General features: G+C 33.9%; 1 protein-coding gene and 1 pseudogene across 1 annotated transcript in view; one reads left to right on the top strand and one right to left on the bottom strand.

Moving 5' to 3' along the window:
• The window catches only part of LOC134272033 (uncharacterized), a 28689-nt gene extending 11409 nt beyond the window's left edge, over positions 1-17280 (top strand). Inside the window, exons 4-10 of the mRNA XM_062754268.1 lie at positions 9020-9505; positions 12208-12459; positions 12748-12993; positions 13169-13296; positions 15777-15951; positions 16240-17039; positions 17248-17280. Coding sequence (XP_062610252.1) covers positions 9020-9505; positions 12208-12459; positions 12748-12993; positions 13169-13296; positions 15777-15951; positions 16240-17039; positions 17248-17280 — 2120 coding nt within the window. The remainder of the gene's footprint in view (positions 1-9019; positions 9506-12207; positions 12460-12747; positions 12994-13168; positions 13297-15776; positions 15952-16239; positions 17040-17247) is intronic.
• LOC134272028 (protein IMPACT homolog) lies at positions 1722-2931 on the bottom strand (annotated as a pseudogene).
• Positions 17281-19987: the final 2707 nt, after the last annotated feature.

Below are 19987 nucleotides of genomic sequence, written 5' to 3'. Positions count from 1 at the left end.
TTTCTCCTTCATTCATCCATTTTACTCTAGACCTTATGATATTTCCCATAAGTTTATGGTCTCTTATATTTTCCAATTCCTTTTTTTTTCATCATTTATTGTTTGTATATTTTTATTGTAGTCTTTTTCCAAAATTTCAATTTCAGAAATTAACTGATTTTCTTTCTCATTGCTTTTTTTCTTTACATAACTGGAAAAAGAAATGGTCTTGCCTCTAATTTTCAATAAGAGTGTTTCAAGGAAAAGCTGTTCATCTACATTAAATTGAATTTCTTCATCTGATATTTTGTTGACATATTCTTTAAAATAGATAGGTAATGCATAATTGCCTTTGTTTCCTGAATAACTTTATTGATTGTTTCAATATATTTAATATCTTTAAGAAGTGAGTTATTTAATTTCCACAAACCTTTTCCATGAGTAAACTCATTTAACTTAATCTTTAGATATATTGGCGAGTGATCGGATTTATAACTATTCAGAATTTTACTTTCTTCAACACTATTTAAATAAGAATTTGATATGAGAAAGAAATCTAATCTTGCTTGTTTACAAGTTGAACGCCAAGTATATCTTGTTTCATCAGGATGCATTTCTCTGAAAATATCACTGAAATCATAATCAGAGATGATTTCTAGAACTTTGCTTCTTACCTTTGGATTGTTAATATGAAGATAATTAAAATAATCTTTTTCTGGGTCTAAAACTAGATTAAAATCTCCAACCAAAATAACATCTTCATTTGATAAATCCTTTATAATATCTGATAGTCTTTCATAAAATGAGGGTGTATCCTCATTTGGTCCATAAATTGTAATTAAACTCAGACGCTTGTTTTCAATTGTTAAATCTAAAGCCAAAAGATTCCCTGCATCATCAGATATTTTATTATGAACCTTGTGTTCAAAATTATTATTAAAAAATATAGCTACACCTCTTGACTTTGACGAAAATGAATTAAAATATGCTTCATATCCCCATTCATTTCTAATATCATTCTCCATATCACCTGTAAAATGAGTGTCTTGTAGACACAAAATATTGCATTGAAATTGCTTATAATATTGGAGTACGTCCTTTCTCTTTTTAAAATCATGCAGACGCTGACAATTTACTGAAACTACTGTAAAACCAGACATGAAATATGTAATTGAACTGCTGCAAAAAACTTGGACAAACATTTACTCACCATCAGAAAATATATCGCTCTAAACATGCTAAAGGTAAAAGAGAAGATAGAAGAGGAGATTAGAGAATGGTTTACTAATAAAGACACATGCATCATAGACTGATAGATATGCACGTCTTGTTAGAGAGTTTGTCGATAGGGCAACGATAATTTTATATATAAATCATATCGGAAATGCCGTTATGAGAATAAAGTAGAAAACCAAAAAGAGTAAACATTTAAATCCGGAAAAAGTACCAGTGTATTTTCCAAGTCGAAAGCTATCTTTAAATCCGGTTTTATACATTTTAAATATATTAAACAAAAATGACATTCCTAATATCAAACTTTCATTATATTAAGTCTGAAGGGAAAAAAAACGGCATTAATATTCGTATTTACATATAAAAAAGGAAACATATTTACAAAATCAATAAGGTCACCTTTCAGAAGACGCCTGTTAACATGGTTACATGGTTAACATGGTGAGTCGTAACTGTTTGAATTTTGTTTTATCTAACCATTACCGTGTGTATGTCTGTAAGGTATCAAGTCACATTTCCATGGAATTGGCTACTTTATTTACCAACTGTTCCATTATTGAAAATCTAATAGGTCCAATATGGGCGTCACCCATCCACCTTGTGATGACGAAGGCGGCGTTTTGAATGTTATTTTCCCTCAAGTATCTCATCATCCTTCGCCCGGCCCCATGTTCAGAATCATCGTGATAATTTTCATGTAAAGTGCCGTCCTCTGTGGCGAATCTGTACACCAGGATTCGGTTATCGGCACTGGCTGCGTAGGGATCTATTAAAACTTTGCTGTACATATTCTTCACAGCATCCACAGTTTTAACTCGAGCACCGAAAGCCATAAATTCCGAGCCGTCTTTTTTCACTGGGTCCGAATTTTTTATTTCAACCGAGTCCAGGTGTTCCGTCTCCTCAGCTGTTACCAATAACGCATCTGCATTCGTTAGAAATGGAACATCCTCTTTATATCTGGCGCCGTTGGTTAGGATTACTTGATTTTTTTTTAATCTTAACAGTGATATTTTGGGTTCTCAAAGACTCTGCCGTATCGTACACCTTGTTTCTAGCGGAAACAATAGATGCAGGTTGCTGCGTAGTGATAAAGAAAGGCAAAGGTTGTTTAGCCATTTTCTTTAGCTTTTGGGCATTAAGAATTGTGTTGATTTTACTACGGTCGGTCAGCTTTGCAGTAATGGATACAGGTCGATCAGAATTATATTCTGGACGCACCCCATTCCTATGAATCCTTACAAAACTAACATCAACCCCAAGAAGTTCTTTAAAAGTAACTGGCATCGACGTGGTTAAGTTCTCGTTGGGTTCGTAAAGATAATTATGAATAAGGATATTGTCCCGCATAGACCTTGATCTAAGATCCGTAACATCGTTTTCAATAACGGACATTTTCCTGTCCATTCGGATTACAACCGATCGTAGCAATTCCAGTTCTCTCCGCAACTGAGCATTTTCTTGTCGTAATAAAGATATATCTTCATAATTGCTCTCACTTTGTTCTGAAACGTATTTTAATTTTGAATTTACGCTCTGATCACCCTCCGACAGATCATTTCTTATAGTTTTCACTGATGTTTTAATGTCCTCAATATTGGCAACAATAGACTGATTATCGGCTTGGTCTTCTAACGGTTCACTACCTGCATTCTTCTGTGAGCACTCCTCAGCCTGTTTTTTAGACGTAGCCCCGGTTTTTCTTCTGTCTGACGGCATTGTAAATGCAGAAATATCACAAATATCACAAACAGTCCTCTCAAAGCACAGAAGCAAAACAGTAAACCAAGATACGAACATTAAAATCCTTCTGGAAATGCCCTAAATTGACCAAAATCTCCGGAGCTCAAAACTAAGCCGCCATACCCTAAGATGTCACGTGATCTTTTTTCACGACAAATTATATTTAATCTACAGCGGTATTGGTAGTTTTCAAACATGAGTGAATAAATACGACACCTTTTGAATAGTTTCAATGGTTCAGACACATTTTATTTATAAGGAATACTGCATTATATTTACATCCACTGAATTTTCTCCATTATTTCTTAAGAAACCCCTTTGCGTTCATCCTTGCATAAACTACAATACGCATGTCGCCTGTACAGATTTCTTAATCAGTGGCTGTTCCATCAATGGAACAAATAAAGACGTTCGCATCATTAATACAATATTTAATCTTTTTAATCCTACTTTAATTGATTATTTAAACAGATATAAATATGAACAATAAAATGTCTTTCTTTGTTTGTTATATACTGGAATGAACGGTCGCAGCTATTGCAGAAAAAACTTACATAACCCTCTTACGCGGGTTATGTATTTTTTCTGCAACAGCTGCTTCCGTTCATTCCAGTAACAATAAACAAAGAAAGCATTTTATTGTTTAAATATTATCTTTGATTTATTAGACCCTATCATAGCTAAATGAGGCCAGGTTTGTGCGAATATTTTCTTTTATGGCAAGATAATGGGCGGGTCTTAGTATAAAACAGGGATATGCCGATCGCATCATCTCGGGTCTTTCCGTCAGAGGTCGGAAAAACAACCTCGAATGTATTAACATCACCGGATGTTAAAAAATTTATACATTTCCTGTTTATTTAAATATAGGATAGACGGAGTTAGAAGTCCCCTCTATAGTATATTTTAGGTATAATATCATTACATTGAATAAAGTTTAACTATATTCTGAAGATAAAAGGTCTCCATGCATTTATTTCAAAGATCATGAAAAGGGAGGGTTGTCATGGCGGCTACCATATACATTCGAGGTCGTTTTTCCGCTAGTCGGAAAAGCCCGCGAAGTTGCGATTAAGAGATATGCGTGTCCAAGAAGACCTTATATGGCTGTTGTTATTATTTCGCACATAGTTTAAATATTGTCCAATCCGATAACAGAATAATTAAACATGTTACGTTTACATTTTATCACAGACACGTGGTTTAGGTCAATTAACCTGTTATCCTTTTCTATATTTCAAACTTTAATAATGGTCAGCCAAGGCTGTTTATACTTTATAATACGCATGGATATTCAGCATTTACGGTTTTAATGACAAGAAATTCACACAAAACTTGTATTCACCGATACTTGGGAGTACATGTACAGTAGACCTAGCGAACTGCTCACCAAACACGCTACAAGACTTTAAACTAGTGTATATCATGTATATTCTATCAATTGTTTGTAACTGTATATAAATTTTACTGTGATCTCGGAAATTTAACAAATGTAGATCCGTGTCTAGTCTGTGACTCAAATGCATAAAAAATTATCGGAAAAAAATAATATTCCAAGCATGTTTCCATAGTATTTTTGTGATACTCACTCGTAACGAATTTCATCTAGCTGATTGGTCATTTAGAAAGTATCGCCTGTGCCTCGATTAGCACATAAATTCACTTTTACGTCAGAAAATCCAGTAACGATGAAATGAATAGTTCTCGTCTGATCCTTATATATATGTCACGGGATCTAATCCCACTGAGGGACGTGAACACGTGTTCTTAAATCAGACCCATAAAAATGGGGTGCCATGGTCCCTTGTTGTGGAAGTTGCTGGCACGAAAATGATCCCTCACTGCTCAGTGGCCTTCAGTGCCAAGGTCAAATTGAAGCTCCCTGCGGCGAATGATTTTGTCTATGTAACAGTGTATCAGTGAAATATTCTAAAGTGAGACGTTTTAATCAACAAACAAACATACTCATCATTACAGTATTATGTGCATTTACAAGCACTATTCATCGTTAATATTTACAGAATTATAAAATAAGTTAAGATATTTTTTTAAGGTTAGTTATTCTTAGGTCACCTGAGTAACTCAGGTGACCTTTTGCTATTTGTTTTCGTCCGTCATGCGTCGTCCGTCGTGTGTCGTTTGTTAACATTTGAACATTTTCAGCTTTTTCTCTGAAACCACTGAACCAATTTCAACCAAGTTTAGTATAAAGCATCTATGAGTAGAGTGAAACAAAAATTGTGAATTCCATGGTCCCCACCCTCCTGGGGCCTGAGGGATGGGGCCAAAACCACTAAAATTATTGCAATCTTTAAAAATCCTCTATTTTACTCCTGGAAATCAAACAGGCAAACTGGTGGCATGAATGTGATTAGCATTGAGTCCTCTACCAAGTGCTAGGGCGTGGCTATATAGATTATGTAGTGAAAATACATTATTTCTTTGAAAATCTTCTTCTCTGCTCCTGGGTATTAAATAAATTAACTAAGTACATAGATGTGATGAGCAAGAGTGCCTCTTCCAGATTTGTGAATTTGATGGCCCCAGGGTCAGGGATTCTGGTGTTAGGGCAGGGCTCTATTGATTATATAGTGAAAATGCATTTATTCTTTGAAAATCTTCTTCTCTGCTTCTGAGTATTAAATAAATTAACTAGGCACATAGTTATGATGGGCAAGAGTGCCTCTTCCAAAATTTTGAATTTTATGGCCCTAGGTTTAGGGGTTCTGGTGTTAGGGTGGGGCTCTGTTGATTATATCGTAAAAATACATCAATTCTTTGAAATTTTTTTTTCCTTTGCTTCTGGGTTTTTTGCCAGTGATCCAAGTATATATATTTATGATGAAGAAAGGTGCATCTAGCAAAGTGGTTTTTTTATATGCCCCCTGAGTCAGAGGGAGGGGGGGGTACATAAATAAATCTATGCTTTGAAATCTGCTCTTTGGTATTAATCAACCATTTTATGATAAAATTTGCAAAACTTTGAAATATGTGGACCCTGGGTCAGTGGTTTCTTTGGGGTGAGGTGCACAACATGGTATAAAGTGGAAGTGCATTTTCTCTTTGTTTATCTGATCTACCTCTGGATATTAAGTAAATAGAGCAAGCATCCTAAGTTAATAATTATGATAAGCAATGGTACCTCTTTCAAAATTGTGCATTGTCAATTTCATGGCATCTGGTTTAAAGCACGAACCAAATTTAATTGTGAAAGTTGCTTCACAATACTCAGGTGACCTATAAGGCCCAAGGGCCTCTTGTTTTCTTTCTGGCTGTCATCCTCTTTTTCAGAAAGTGTGCTTTTTCAGTGGACCGGATGTATGTCTTCATGTGTGTCTCTATGTGTAGGGAGGGGGGTGGGGGTTGTGGTTGTGGGGGGTGCAGAAACATGAATCTATTGATTTGGGTATTCATTGACCAAGACAGGAATGTGCTGTCCAATACGTTGATTTTTTAATTGCTTGAGCACAAAAATACAGAAATCCCTTTAGAAGCTAAAAAGAAATATATACGAGGGTTGTCCCGTAAAATCGTGGACAAGTTGTCTAGTAAAATAAAAAAATAAACATCACTGCGTTCTGAAATTTTCACTATTATTTAGTACATATTTTAATAATACACACAGCAAATTTCAGATAAATATATGCATAAATAAAGAAATTATGAGATTTTATGCCATGTATTGTATCACCTTACGGCGCATGGATTATAACGTCAAAGTGGCTAAAATGGCGTCACGTTTTATCTTTGCTGAAAATGAAGTTGGATTAGTCCGACTAAACTTAAGGAATTTCGAATTCATTGATACACATTCTTTAGTCTCCATAAACAGTCGAAGAACCAATTGGCACCCTCATGCGATCTTCTGAAGATTTATTAGTAAGTTACGGACAATATTCTCACCATCATTCAACTAATTGAAAATCTCATATCGGCGGTCTATTGTGACAGCTTCTTTTGCTATTACATAAGAAGTTTGTCCGTATGTGTTTTACTCTCCAGGGACTCGATCAAAAAAGACTTCGCTAAGAAAACTTTTATTTCATTTGTATACTTAAGATATGGTGATATTTTTATAATCTTTTTTCTTCTTTGGTCATTTCAAGTCTCTAAAATTGTCATTACAACATCGAATTAAAGCTGAACTGCTCTCCGGTGCGCCGTAACGTCATAAAACGTCGCCACTTTTTGTGTGTTGTGTTTACCACTTTCTCATTTCGAATGCTCGAGAAACTGCCAAAAATTAACCAAATGGCTTAATTTTTTTTACAAAGACTACAAAATTGATTGTGGAATTGAATTAGGATAAATTTAATCCAAATCTTACGTATTTAAAAAAAATATTTTGAATTCAAACTTGTGTATTCTTTAATAAAACCTTACTTTTTTGACCGTGCGCCGTAGGACAATACCCCTTGCACATTCAAGCTTAATAAAATCTTTATTTTTGCCTGTATTTTATCAAAAAAATTATCATGCACTTAAATATGATAAATAAACATTTACTGAAATTTTCAGCTTAGTGCGACTATTACTTTTCGAGAAAAACGCTTTGTCCACGATTTTACGGGACAACCCTAGTATATATGACAGAGGATGGAAATAAAATTCCGTAGACTTTTTAAGAAAGGGGGGGGGGGTTCAGCTCCGTTACAAGTATCTTTCAATACAAGATATGAAATATTACAGTTACATGTACTCATCCCCACTCCCCCGTCTTTTCCTGCAGTTTCTGCGAATCCTTCTAAACATGATTGTGTACACTGTATATATGGTCCCAATGCAAGATCGCTTAATTACAATGTCTTATTGATATTTCTTTTCTTTTATTTACTCTCCATTTTTCGTACTCCTCATCATTCTGCAATATGTTACTCTAAAAAAAGAAAAACAAGGTAGGGGGAATATACCTCCGCTCAATTTTGTTCAAGTTCCACCTAAAATTATTTCCTTCAAAAAAGTAAAAATATTATTACATAATTGTTTCCCTCTCATACTTTTGACATCAGATGTCCGACAAACAAGAAAATAATGCGGTGTCGCTATTAAAAGAATGAACTCCCTACTCCTGGAATTTAGATGCTCGAATCACTGTGTCTCGCGGGCGACGAAGCTAAACGTTATTTCAATTTATAGCTATTATAAAGAATAAAACTATCATTTTTAACAGATTTGTATTGAATTTCGTATTTCAGATTATTCTTAAAGGACAAGATAGGGTAACAGCCGAATCTGGCCCCTTATTTGATATAAAAATCAGAACACTGGTAAAATTGTGATAGTTTGTAGTTAAGAAGGTAAAATGATGCTTACTTTAAGACAAGCACTAATTTTGATTCAAAGCCTACATGGAAGCCACTAGAGGGTGCAGAAATAGGACATTTTCCCGAATTTCCTCAATTCTGGTGGAATTTCATCATATTTGGGATACATTTCTCTCTGGAAAACATAGAGCACACGCTTTCCTAGCTGAGATTTTTACACATAAACTGCATCTGATATCAGTGAATAAAATATATAAATTTGGTCGGTAGGCAATTGTGTGCTCTATGTTTTCCGAAAGAAAATATGCTGTAAAATTAGTGAAAATTTGCATAAAAATGAGAAATTTCGAAAATTGACCTATTTCCTGACCTCACTATGACCCCCTGTATATCCCAAATCTTAAAACCAAAACTCATTTTGGGGCAGGGGCGGAAACAGGTTTTCATGGGTAAACTGTTGGATCATTCTGAAAGACACCCAAAATCGGGGGCCCAAATACCGTTTTTACCCTATCTTGTCCTTTGTAATAAATCTCTTCATCTTTCTAATCGCATTTATTCAGCGATGGTTAAAAGTAGCAATTCGAAAATTAAGTAGTGGGGGTGGGGGGTGGGTGGGATAGTTCACATTCTTAAACATCTCTTCAATAGGAATGAATACATACGTGTACATACAGTGTAAAGAAAAAGATTGGAGTGCATGCCATATAGTTAGACTAAATGTTAACAATTTATTTATTTTATTTTATTAATTAATTTGTTTGGTGATTCATAATTTATTTTTCTATTTGTCATTTCAGATAAAATCCTTAGCTATCTACCGGAAGTCAGATGTCAACTTTATTGTTTACTTATATCTGATAAATATCGGATTAGTTTCATTGAACAATCACACAGAATCACAAACGACAAAATCAGACAGAGGTATTTCCCTGATATTATTGATGACGGTTCGGTAGATCTTCCTGATGAAATCACAGAAACACGTGACGGTGTGATAACGTTTATATCAGAAGACATCCGACATGACGTCATGTACGCCTTTGTTACGGAGTGTCTGGTGAAGGATAGTGATCTGGAGTTTTTCCTGACCACGGCGTCACGTGACGTGATCTCAGAATACTGCCGGTCCTGGGATTATAAGAGGAGTAAACGAGAGAGATGTCTGTATATACCGTACGAGCCGGAGGAGATGTACGACCTCTTCATAGACAGTCTACAGCTTGACATCATCACACACTGTATCATGTCTGACGGTAGGATTCATAGAAAGATCAGTGAACGTTGTAAGTATAACGTCTCAAAGACATTTCTCTAATTATGTGGTTCACTGGTTTAAGTAGTATTACCTCTGTGACACTCGAGTAAAAATGCCATATTTCAGGGAGAATCTTCATCATTTTTTAATAAGATTCTCTTTATTAACTCTTTTATTTTCTTGATTTGTGTATAAAAATACATTAATTTTTATGTTTTTAATCATCGTAACGGTAATCTTTCAAAAAAGCAAAATCAAAAGTATTAAATCTTATGTTATTACATGTGGATGTTTGATAAATACATTTAATGATTGGAAAATTATTTTAATTGTAACCCCTGTTAGTTAAGTGTAGTTTTAACATTTATGATTATAACAATTAAATGGGGGTCTTTTACACAAGTTCTTTGTAAATCGGGCCCAGTTATCGGAAGTATCCGGTAGTCCATAGACGTAGACATGAACATTTTTATGCTAGTAATTTTAAACAGCATGACTTATTTCGCAGATTTTTTCCTTTGTTTTATTTTTCATATTGGATTTAGAGGGAAAAGGATTTATTTTAAATGAAGATGATTTTTTTACACAATCGTTTAGAGATTAGTTTTAATTGTACATTGTAACAAGCTTATTCAGAGAATCCGTGTTCCCCGCTGAAGGGAAAAAGATGTGCTGACCTCGATAGCTCGAGGGGACACTTTAATACGTGCAGGGGGACAAAGGGATCCGAAGTTTTGGTAAAACGTAAAATTTCAAAATTTGAAAGCCGCTTGAGATATCTCCCGGAATTGAAAGTTTTACACCGACACAGAACATCAATTTCGACCTTGACCTTTTGACCACCAAAAATCAAATAGGGGTGTTTCATAGGTCAACGAGAGCTCAAACGCTACCCAGGATATCGCGTGGAAACGTGCGGAGGAAAAGTGTCAAAATAGACAGACTTTTCATTATTTACGACCTAGACATTTGACTTCAAAATCTTCCATAGGCCATTGAGAAACGAGGTATAAAACGTCATTGCACAAATTTAAATGCTTCTCAAGATATTGCACAGAAACGTGTGGAAAAGTTTTAAGGACAAAATCTGATAAATGACTTTATAACGATTTGGTGTACATGCACTTCATTATTATGACATAATAATCCATTTCAACTTTCTTTTTCTCCGTACTTTACGGCATAAGCAGAATTATGTAGAAAATAGGGTGTTTTCAATTTTTCATGTCATTCAATTTGAGTTTTTTTTTCATTTTTCATTGAAAATGACTGTTTAAAATATGGTTTTTCATATTCTTTACCTAAAAATTTTGACCCGAAACACCTTATTTGACCAAGCTAACGTTATAAAGCATCATTACAGGAATTAATTTCTGGAATTTGATGAATCTTTCTACTAGGTATTTTTCATTTACTAGATCTTTACCTTAAAACAGACAGAATTCTTTTAATTTATAAATTACACCTTGGAAATTTTGATCTCAAAATCAAAAGGAGTCCTTCTTTTGCCATTTGGAGTTATTGTGTAAAATGTACATGTAATTGCTAAAGCTTTAAAACTTCTCGATAAACCGTTTGTGGAAATTTTAGCGAGACGCAAATTTATCGATTTCAACCTAAAATAAGGTATTTTAATTTTAGCAAGAAGTAATTTTAGCGTCTTTTAGATGCTAACTAAAGAAGCTATGACAAATAATACCCAATTAATCTTTTAGCGATATTAAATTTTAGCAATGTCAGCACCCTCGCTAATAATGCCAAAATTAAATCCACGTTAAAAATTCTACTTATAAGGTATATGGCTTAAAACGAAAGCGTTACAGAAAGACAGAAATATAAACGGAGGGAACGACAGTCCGAAATTAATATATCCCACAATCAGCGAGGGACAAAAAAACATAAAGGGGGCGAGTATTTGATTCTGAGGAAAGGTAGAGACTGACAAAGGGAAATAAATAACCCGTTCTCGAAAATGTTGAAAGTAATTAGCTGCCCTCGACTGGCAGGAAAATAAATATTCTGGAGATGACCAAAGCTATTAAACCCCACCCCCCTCACCATCACTACCACCACCTATTTAGAGTTTTTTATTGATGATTTTATTTTTCGATTTTGCTTGTCTGACATTTGTTTTAGTAAAGATGAAAATAAAATTGTGTCCTTCATCTATATGAAAATAAATAATTTGACTTGGAGAAAATAGCCAGCCCCCCAGCCCCTTCAGAATCAACTTCCAGTCCCCTAACAAAATATTTATTTACATGTATATGCCAGTTAAGACTCTTAACTGGGCAATAATATCGATATTCCAATATATTGCGATACAGTGACAAAAAATATCGTATCGCAATACGATTTTGTAATGTTGACATATTGGCAATATGCTTAGATGAAGGAATTTTGTCATCAAATATAAAAATGGACTTATAAAGTTTGTTATTAAGCCAAACAGTAAGACAGAAGTTGTTTTGTGGGAACATTTCAGAGCATAACTTAAATGAAATCAATAAGATTTTTTCCGTGTTGGTTACTTATCATAGTTATGTACATTTTGCATGTAAATTAAAGTAAACATAGTGAGAAAATGCCATTTAATTACATTGAAAATATTGCAATACATATAATCGCAATACAGTTAAAAATATCGCAATATATCGCAATAGGAAATCTCGGGTCAATACCCAGTCCTAGTTAAGAGGATAATTATAATTAGACTCATGTTATGTTTAGTGAAAATACCCAGAGAAATACTGTATTGGGACATAGATGCAAGAAAAAGATTCGTCAAGATTTCAAGTCAAGGCAGTGTAAACATGTGTCGAGCCAGAGGCATGATAGTGGGATGCGCAGGCGCAGGAAAAACGACTCTTCTTAGGAGACTTCAAAGGGAAAACAAAGAAGAAAACAAACAACCAACTGAGACAACCGTCGGTCTTGATATCCATGAGGATTTGTTCGAAATTAAAGATGATACGTTAATAGGTGATTTATTTTTAAATATGTTAAGCTGATATGTTTATAGATTGGGAAATTTCACTAAATCTAGAATTCTTTTTAATTGAATTTCGATTAGAAACGCATGCAAATTGTCTAGAAATTGCAGATTTTTTAAAGGCTAATAGCTTGTTTTCATAAAGGACCATTCTGTTAAGATGATAAAATGGATGTCATGTGAAAACTTCTCTAAGAGTCTGTATTTTAAAACATGTATGATTTTTTTATGAATAGGAATGTATTTTCATCTGCACTTCTTTTCTTACATTATTTCAGATTATGATAAACATGGAACAAAATCCGACAGGACTTCTAGCAGCACAGATGGCAGACAACTTATTAGTATGACGGATTTTGCTGGACAAGTAGCGTATTACGCGTGTCACCAGATTTACCTCTCCAGAAGAGCCTTTTATCTCGTGGTGGTTGACATGTCTAAAGATCTGGAGGAGAAAGCTATGTCATACGACACTGACCGACACAGTCCCTTAGGATCTTTATTTCATTACTGGACATTTGCAGGTAAAAGAGGTTTTTTTCTGCAAAGAGAACCTGTTAGATATGATGTAGTTTTGTCTGTTTATAACAGTACTATGCCTTCCATGGCATTTTAAGATTACTCATAAATTAGAATCACTATTTACATGTAATAACATTATTTTACATGATCTGTTGATAATGCATTTATTTTGGCAAGACTACTTTGTGTTTTGGCTGCGATCCATTAAAACCTACTGTGAGGATGGGGAATCTAAAGAAAGTCGTAATAATGACACCAAAGCCACCCCTGTTATCCTGATTGCCTCTCATCATGACTGTGTAAAGGTAAAAATCTTTTATGGTGTATCTCTTTCCGTCTTATGACAATCTTTTGTAATTCTTGCTCTTTCACATATAACAATTTTTTTCTTTGAAAGAATTCTTTTCTTCTTTCAAAATTTTGCAATTTATTATAAATGATATTGAGTTGAAATATAAGAAACAGTATATATATAAAACTCAAGGGAAAAATAAAATTCAGCTGAGTTACATCAATGCTACATCGGTAAAACGAGTATGTCAGTTGATGTAACGTATTATTACATAATTAATACATAATGCTTGTTTCTTGCTTATAATCTAGATTATCTGTAAAAATATATTTATTCCTTCCATATGATAATAGTGCAAATTCAAATCAAAGTCTTCCGCAGCTCTGTTACTTTTTCAGATTGAATGAAGAATCAAGAATGAGTTTTATTGTAAATATGTCATTTAATAATGACACATGAAATTTAAGAGATCCTATGACGTTCTACAATTTGAATCTACACCTTGTTATTGATATCCCAAGAATTAAAATACCATCATAACAATACTCAAAAAAACAAATATATCAAACATTTAAGCTGAAAAGTAAGAAAAAACAAAAGAAATTATGAAATACATCCCAAAGTAAAGTTTATCCTAAGTGACGGTTGTACGGGGTGGCGGAGGGTATGTTTTTTTGCATAAAATGGTGTGTACAAACACTTTCAGCATCTACCAGTGATAACAATTACGTGATATCTCTGACGTTAGCTAAGAATTAATAAACGCAAAACCCCAAAACCTGAGACTGTGCTTTACATAACGTCCTAACTCCGAAACCTGAGATATACATAAAATATACTACAGTGACTACATACTAACCACAGGAATGGAAAATTACATATGCATGCATAAAACATATAATTATCAATAATATTACATTATGCTTACCATATGATTATAGTGCAAATTTAAACCAAACAATATCCAATCAATCAAACCATAGTTTCCCGCAGCTCTGTTATTTTTCACATTGAATGAAAAATCAAGAATGAGTATTGTTGTAAATATGTTATTTATTAATGACACAAATGAAACACATGAAATTTGGGAGATCCTATGACTTTCTACAATTTGTATCTACACCTTGTTATGGATAGTAGCATGAAAAACTTTGACATCTTGCATACTGCTAATTCACCATGTTCACATAGCTTACCAATAACTTTGATACAGCACCATGAAATACTTTGATATCATGTATACTGCTAGTTCACATTGCAAACAAATAACTTTGAGACAGTAACATGGAAGACTTTGACAACATGTATACTACTAGTTCACATTGCGAACACATAACTTTGATACAGCAAAATGGAATACTTTGACATCATGTTTACTTCTAGTTCACATTGCGAACAATTAAGTTTGAGACAGTAACATGGAAAACTTTGACATCATGTATACTGTAAGTTTACACTGCGAACAATAACTTTCATACGGTAGCATGGAAAATTTTGACATAATGTACTGCAGGTTCCCATGGAGTATATATCAAAAACAAACATATCATGAAGCTTTTTTTTTACTTGCATGTTTAGAACAGAAATCTTTCTAAATATGTTACTAGTTTTTTTTTTGTCCTATACATATGCATCTATTGAATTACATGATTTATGATCATATATCATGTATATCATTACATCTAACTTTAAATTAATTTGTACTGGCCTTAGTCTCCTGCAAGTGTTGATCACCGCATATTTGATATTATTAAGGTATTTGACCATAGGTACTGGATCGGAACTGCATGATTTTGTAGATAGGTGAACTCCATCAGGTACATCAGGTACTGTAGGTTAGTCCCAAAATCCCGGTTTCTAAAATGACACATATGGTAAGGATTCAGACAGATTTTGGAAGTGATTAATCTCAATAACACCATTGTTGTATCCCGATGGCAATTTGTGAGGGTCCCGTTGGAGAAGTTGCACAACAATTACATTATCACCACTTACATATGTTATCAATTGTGCATATACGAAAAGTCCTATTAAGCATTGATCAAGAGTAATAATCCGAAATTGTTATGTTTTTCTTACCACGAAATGGTGTGTACAAACACTTGCAGCATCTACCAGTGATAACAATCACGTAATATCTCTGATGTTAGCTGACAACTAATTAACGCAAAACCCCAAAACCTGAGATTATGCATTATATAACGTCCCAACTCCGAAACTTGAGATATATTTGAAATATACTACAGTCACTACATTCTAACCACAGGAATGGAAAATTACATATCCATGCAAAAAACATATTATTATTAATAATTTTACACAAACAGGCTGATAATCAAAATTAAATTTGACATTCATTGAGAATATACCAAGCTAAAAAATTCGCCATGCATTTTAAACATCAAATTGGCTAAGCTTTGTAATTTACATTGTCAAATTTAATGACACCATTGTTTTTTTTTTATATTAATTAAAGATAATTAACTTTTGCAGGAGTGGAAACAAACCACGTCCAGCCAAACTGCATTCTATGACGCGCTGGAGAAATGTTTGCCCAAAGAACATACATTAAATGATCACATTTCGCCTACACGGTACTACGAGATTGAATGTCCACATGGAGAATTGAATGAACATCAGGAAGAGGCAATAGAACAAATCAGAAAATGTATTGTTAAAACAGCTACAAATCTTCCGCACTGGGGTGAACAAATTCCAAAAATATGGTATATATTTGAACATTTTGTTCAAGAACACAAATCGAAGAGGATTTTCAGAAGGAAAAGCCTACAAAATGTGAAAGAATTTCAGTTTTTAAAATATCATGAGTTCGATGACATGCTGAGATATTTTGCAGATGTGGGTCAGATAATATATTTCTCGGAAGAAGGTCTTAATCAAAATATCATATTGGACATAGAGTGGTTTGTAGATGCTTTTAAAAATATCATTACAGATCCAACTCACGCACACGCAGCATGCAGAAGGGTTCAAGAATGGGAAATTTTCATGAATAACGGGATGATTTCAGATTCAACGCTAATCAAGATTTGGAGCGAAAACAAAAAACAATCCTATGTTCTTGAAAAAGATCATATCATACCTTACATGGAAAAACTTGGTATCCTTGCAAAAATGAAAACACAGGAAGTTGAAGTAAAGGAAACCAAACAGTCAGGAAAAGGACAAGAATTCCTGTACTACATCCCTAGTATCAATAGGACTGACTTCAAAAAGGAAGGTTTTGTCTTGTACAATAACGGAAATAGGACCCCGATTTTGCTTTTTTCTTTCAAAACTTACATTCCACACTTCTTTTTCTTTAGACTTGTTGCTATATGTTTTTCGAAGTGGGAATTTTTGAGTGAGGACCTTCTCTGTAAAAATATTGCTTTTTACAAGGAAAAGGGTGGTGATATAAACATTGCTATTGCTGTTAATAAAACGTCAATTCAATTGCAAGCGTTTACTCCAGATAATAAGATCAAGCTATCAATCACAGATACAAAAAAGATCAGAATTCAAATTGAACAAATGCTTAGGGTGCTGACCACCACTTTCCATCACCAAGTTCCCTATGAAGTTGGATATCCTTGTAAGGAAATAAAAATCACTGAAGAAGATGAAAATTATTTCTTACCAGAGGAAAAGATTGCAGACCTGAAAACCAATAAGCGAATTTGCCCAAATTGTATTAAAAGAAATCATGAAAATCATCAGATTGTTCGTGATGATCTGCTGCATTATTGGTACAAGGTATGTCAATAAACAGTTTATATTACAAATAGGTACATCTCGTATTTAATATTTTGATAATGCATATCGAAATATAGCTATAGATAGCCAATGTAAAGAAATCGTTGTTTTAATCTAATAAAATCAGGGTAAATGTATATAAGAAATTCATAGAAATATGAATAGATTAACATATTTAAAAAAATTAATTTCACGTTTAATATTTTAGAGAGGTGTTGGCAGAGATCAAAAAAGGAAATGACTGTGAAAACCGTGCATGTCAAATGACGACGCAAGCTCGACATCACTTAAATTTTGTTTCATGATATTATTCATCTCGTTTTTTGTTCCTTCAATATAATATCTATTTTTGTGTTTTTGAACTTGGTCCATATCAAAAGGTCACATAAGTACAGATAACCAGATATGTACTGAATTAGTATTGTATTCATCTGATACGGTTGACAATTACAGGATTAATCTTAGCCATTCAGCCAAATGAGAACTTAATGAAAGGACTTTTTGTAGGTTCATCCTGTACTTGATTATTATTTTCTTTTTGTTTTAAGGTGGCTGGGGATCAAAGAATTAAGCAGAATTAGATGACTTTTTTTTCAAGATATGATGTATTTAATTGGCTGTCAGCTATCATTAAGCAAAAAGCAATTTCATACATGCATACATGTTAACCCATTGTGATGAAAAATAGGGAGATTCAGACCTAAAAAGCGGTAGCATTGCGCGCGTGTTGTTTAACGCTTGGATTATCGATACATTTCATGTAATATACATGTATATTATAAGCCTTGGTATATTTTTCTTATGTTTATATTACACTTTTAGCACCATGGTAACATATTCTGAATTTTTTTTCACCTGTGAACCTTTATTGACTGTGATTTGTTTATATTTGTTTTTTCATTGAAATATTTATAATATTTTTCAAGTCTTTTGCATATTCCAGTTCTTAGGAGAAAAAATTCTAAGAAACATCCATTTTTCTAAACTTGTGACATAATATTTAATCTTTTTCAAAGAAAAAATTTGTTTGTATCATCTGTCCTTAATCTTAAATATCAACAGCAAAGAAGAAGACAGAAACACCTTAACTTTGACATAAATTGTACAAATTCAAATATTTTTCATGCTCATCATTTTGCTTGGATTGGCTGCTTTACTTAGCCTTTTGAAGAGTGATCTTTGCTGATATAGCCTAGAAGCAATAATTCTGAATGTTCATTCAGTTTTTAAACAAAACAAATTATGACATGGTTTAATCTTGATCTAAAACAAGTTCCTATTTTTCGTTATATACATTTCCCGCGATGATCGAAAACGAAAGTAGAGATGTGCCACATGGCTTGGTCAATCGAGTGATTTCTATTGATTTTATTGATAAAGTTGTGAGCTTCTGTGCTTTTAAAGACGATGTCAAATGTTTTCATCTAATTCTTAAAAGCTGTATCTCCCTTTTCATGGCAGGGATGTTGATTAATTTATCGTAATCAATGTAATCACTGGTAGTCTTGTGTTGTTGTCGGTGTCAAATCCGTGCTTGAAATCTATGTACAAAAAAAGCGTTTGTATGATTCCGAGTCAAATCACGCGATATCTAGCGAGATTTTATGAGAGTGGCTTCAAAAATGGATACCCAAGCGAACCAAAAATACTTTATATAGACGCACCTTTTGAAGAAAAGCGGTAAATTTCTGAATTAAATCGGTAGGCGGGAGATGGAGTGATAAACGGTAGACTCCCGCCTCAATCGGGAGAGTAAACATGTCAAAACTATATGTATCATATAGTTTTGAAATTTGTTCATTTTTATTTATTTTTTTTACGGAGATCTTCTTAAGGAGATAAATTTAGTCTACAACCACCCAGCCCGCTAAAGCGTTGATATAAATACTAGCATTTATTGCAGGTATTTATGTTAACCACGTATAACAATATAAAATCTATGAATGTATCGTAATAGATTAATTAATTTTTGCGAAAAAGGGGTTTACATTTACCAGATGCTCTGATGTACCTAACTTAGATAAGGAGGAATTCTTGTTTGTTTTCTGAAATAAATAAAGTATTCAAAGCATATTTGCTAAAATGTCTTAAACATTAAGAAGTAAGGATACACAATTTTTAGCTCACCTGAGCCGAAGGCTCAATTGAGCTTTTCTGATCAAAATTTGTCCGTAGTTTGTCGTCGTTGTAGTCGTTGTTGTAGTCGTTGTCGTAAACTTTTCACATTTTCATCTTCTCCTCAAGAACCACTGGGCCAATTTCAACCAAACTTGGCACAAAGTATCCTTGGGTGAAGGGAATTCAAGTTTGTTCAAATGAAGGGCCACGCCCTTTTCCAAGGGGAGATAATCATGATTTAGAATCATGTGGAATCATCCTCAGGTAGTGTAGATTCAAGTTTGTTCAAGTCATGACCCCCGGGGGTAGGGCGGGGCCAAAATGGCCGATCAAAGTTTTACATAGGAATATATAGGAAAATCTTTTAAAATCTTCTTCTCAAGAACCATTGACACAGGAAAGATGAAACTCATGTGAAATTATCCTCAGGTAGTGTAGATTCAAGTTTGTTCAAGTCATGACCCCCGGGGGTAGGGTGGGGCCAAAATGGCCGATCAAAGTTTTAAATAGGAATATATAAGAAAAATCTTTAAAAATCTTCTTCTCAAGAACCACTGGGCCAGGAAAGATGAAACTCATGTGGAATCATCCTCAGGTAGTGTAGATTCAAGTTTGTTCAAGTCCTGACCCCCGGGGGTAGGGCGGGGCCAAAATGGCCGACCAAAGTTTTAAGTAGGAATATATAAGAAAAACCTTTAAAGATCTTCTTCTCAAGAACCACCGAGCCAGGAAAAATGAAACTCATGTGGTATCATCCTCAGGAAGTGTAGATTCAGGTTTGTTCAAGTCATGACCCCCGGGGGTAGGGCGGGGCCAAAATGGCCGATCAA

This window comes from Saccostrea cucullata, unplaced genomic scaffold (genome assembly GCF_032062105.1).
Source record: "Saccostrea cucullata isolate Sc308-1 unplaced genomic scaffold, CSIRO_AGI_Scuc_v1 ctg1835, whole genome shotgun sequence".
NCBI lineage: Eukaryota > Metazoa > Mollusca > Bivalvia > Ostreida > Ostreidae > Saccostrea > Saccostrea cuccullata.
The sequence above is the reverse complement of the archived record's forward strand: the minus strand, read 5'-3'. Positions and strand labels throughout refer to the sequence as shown.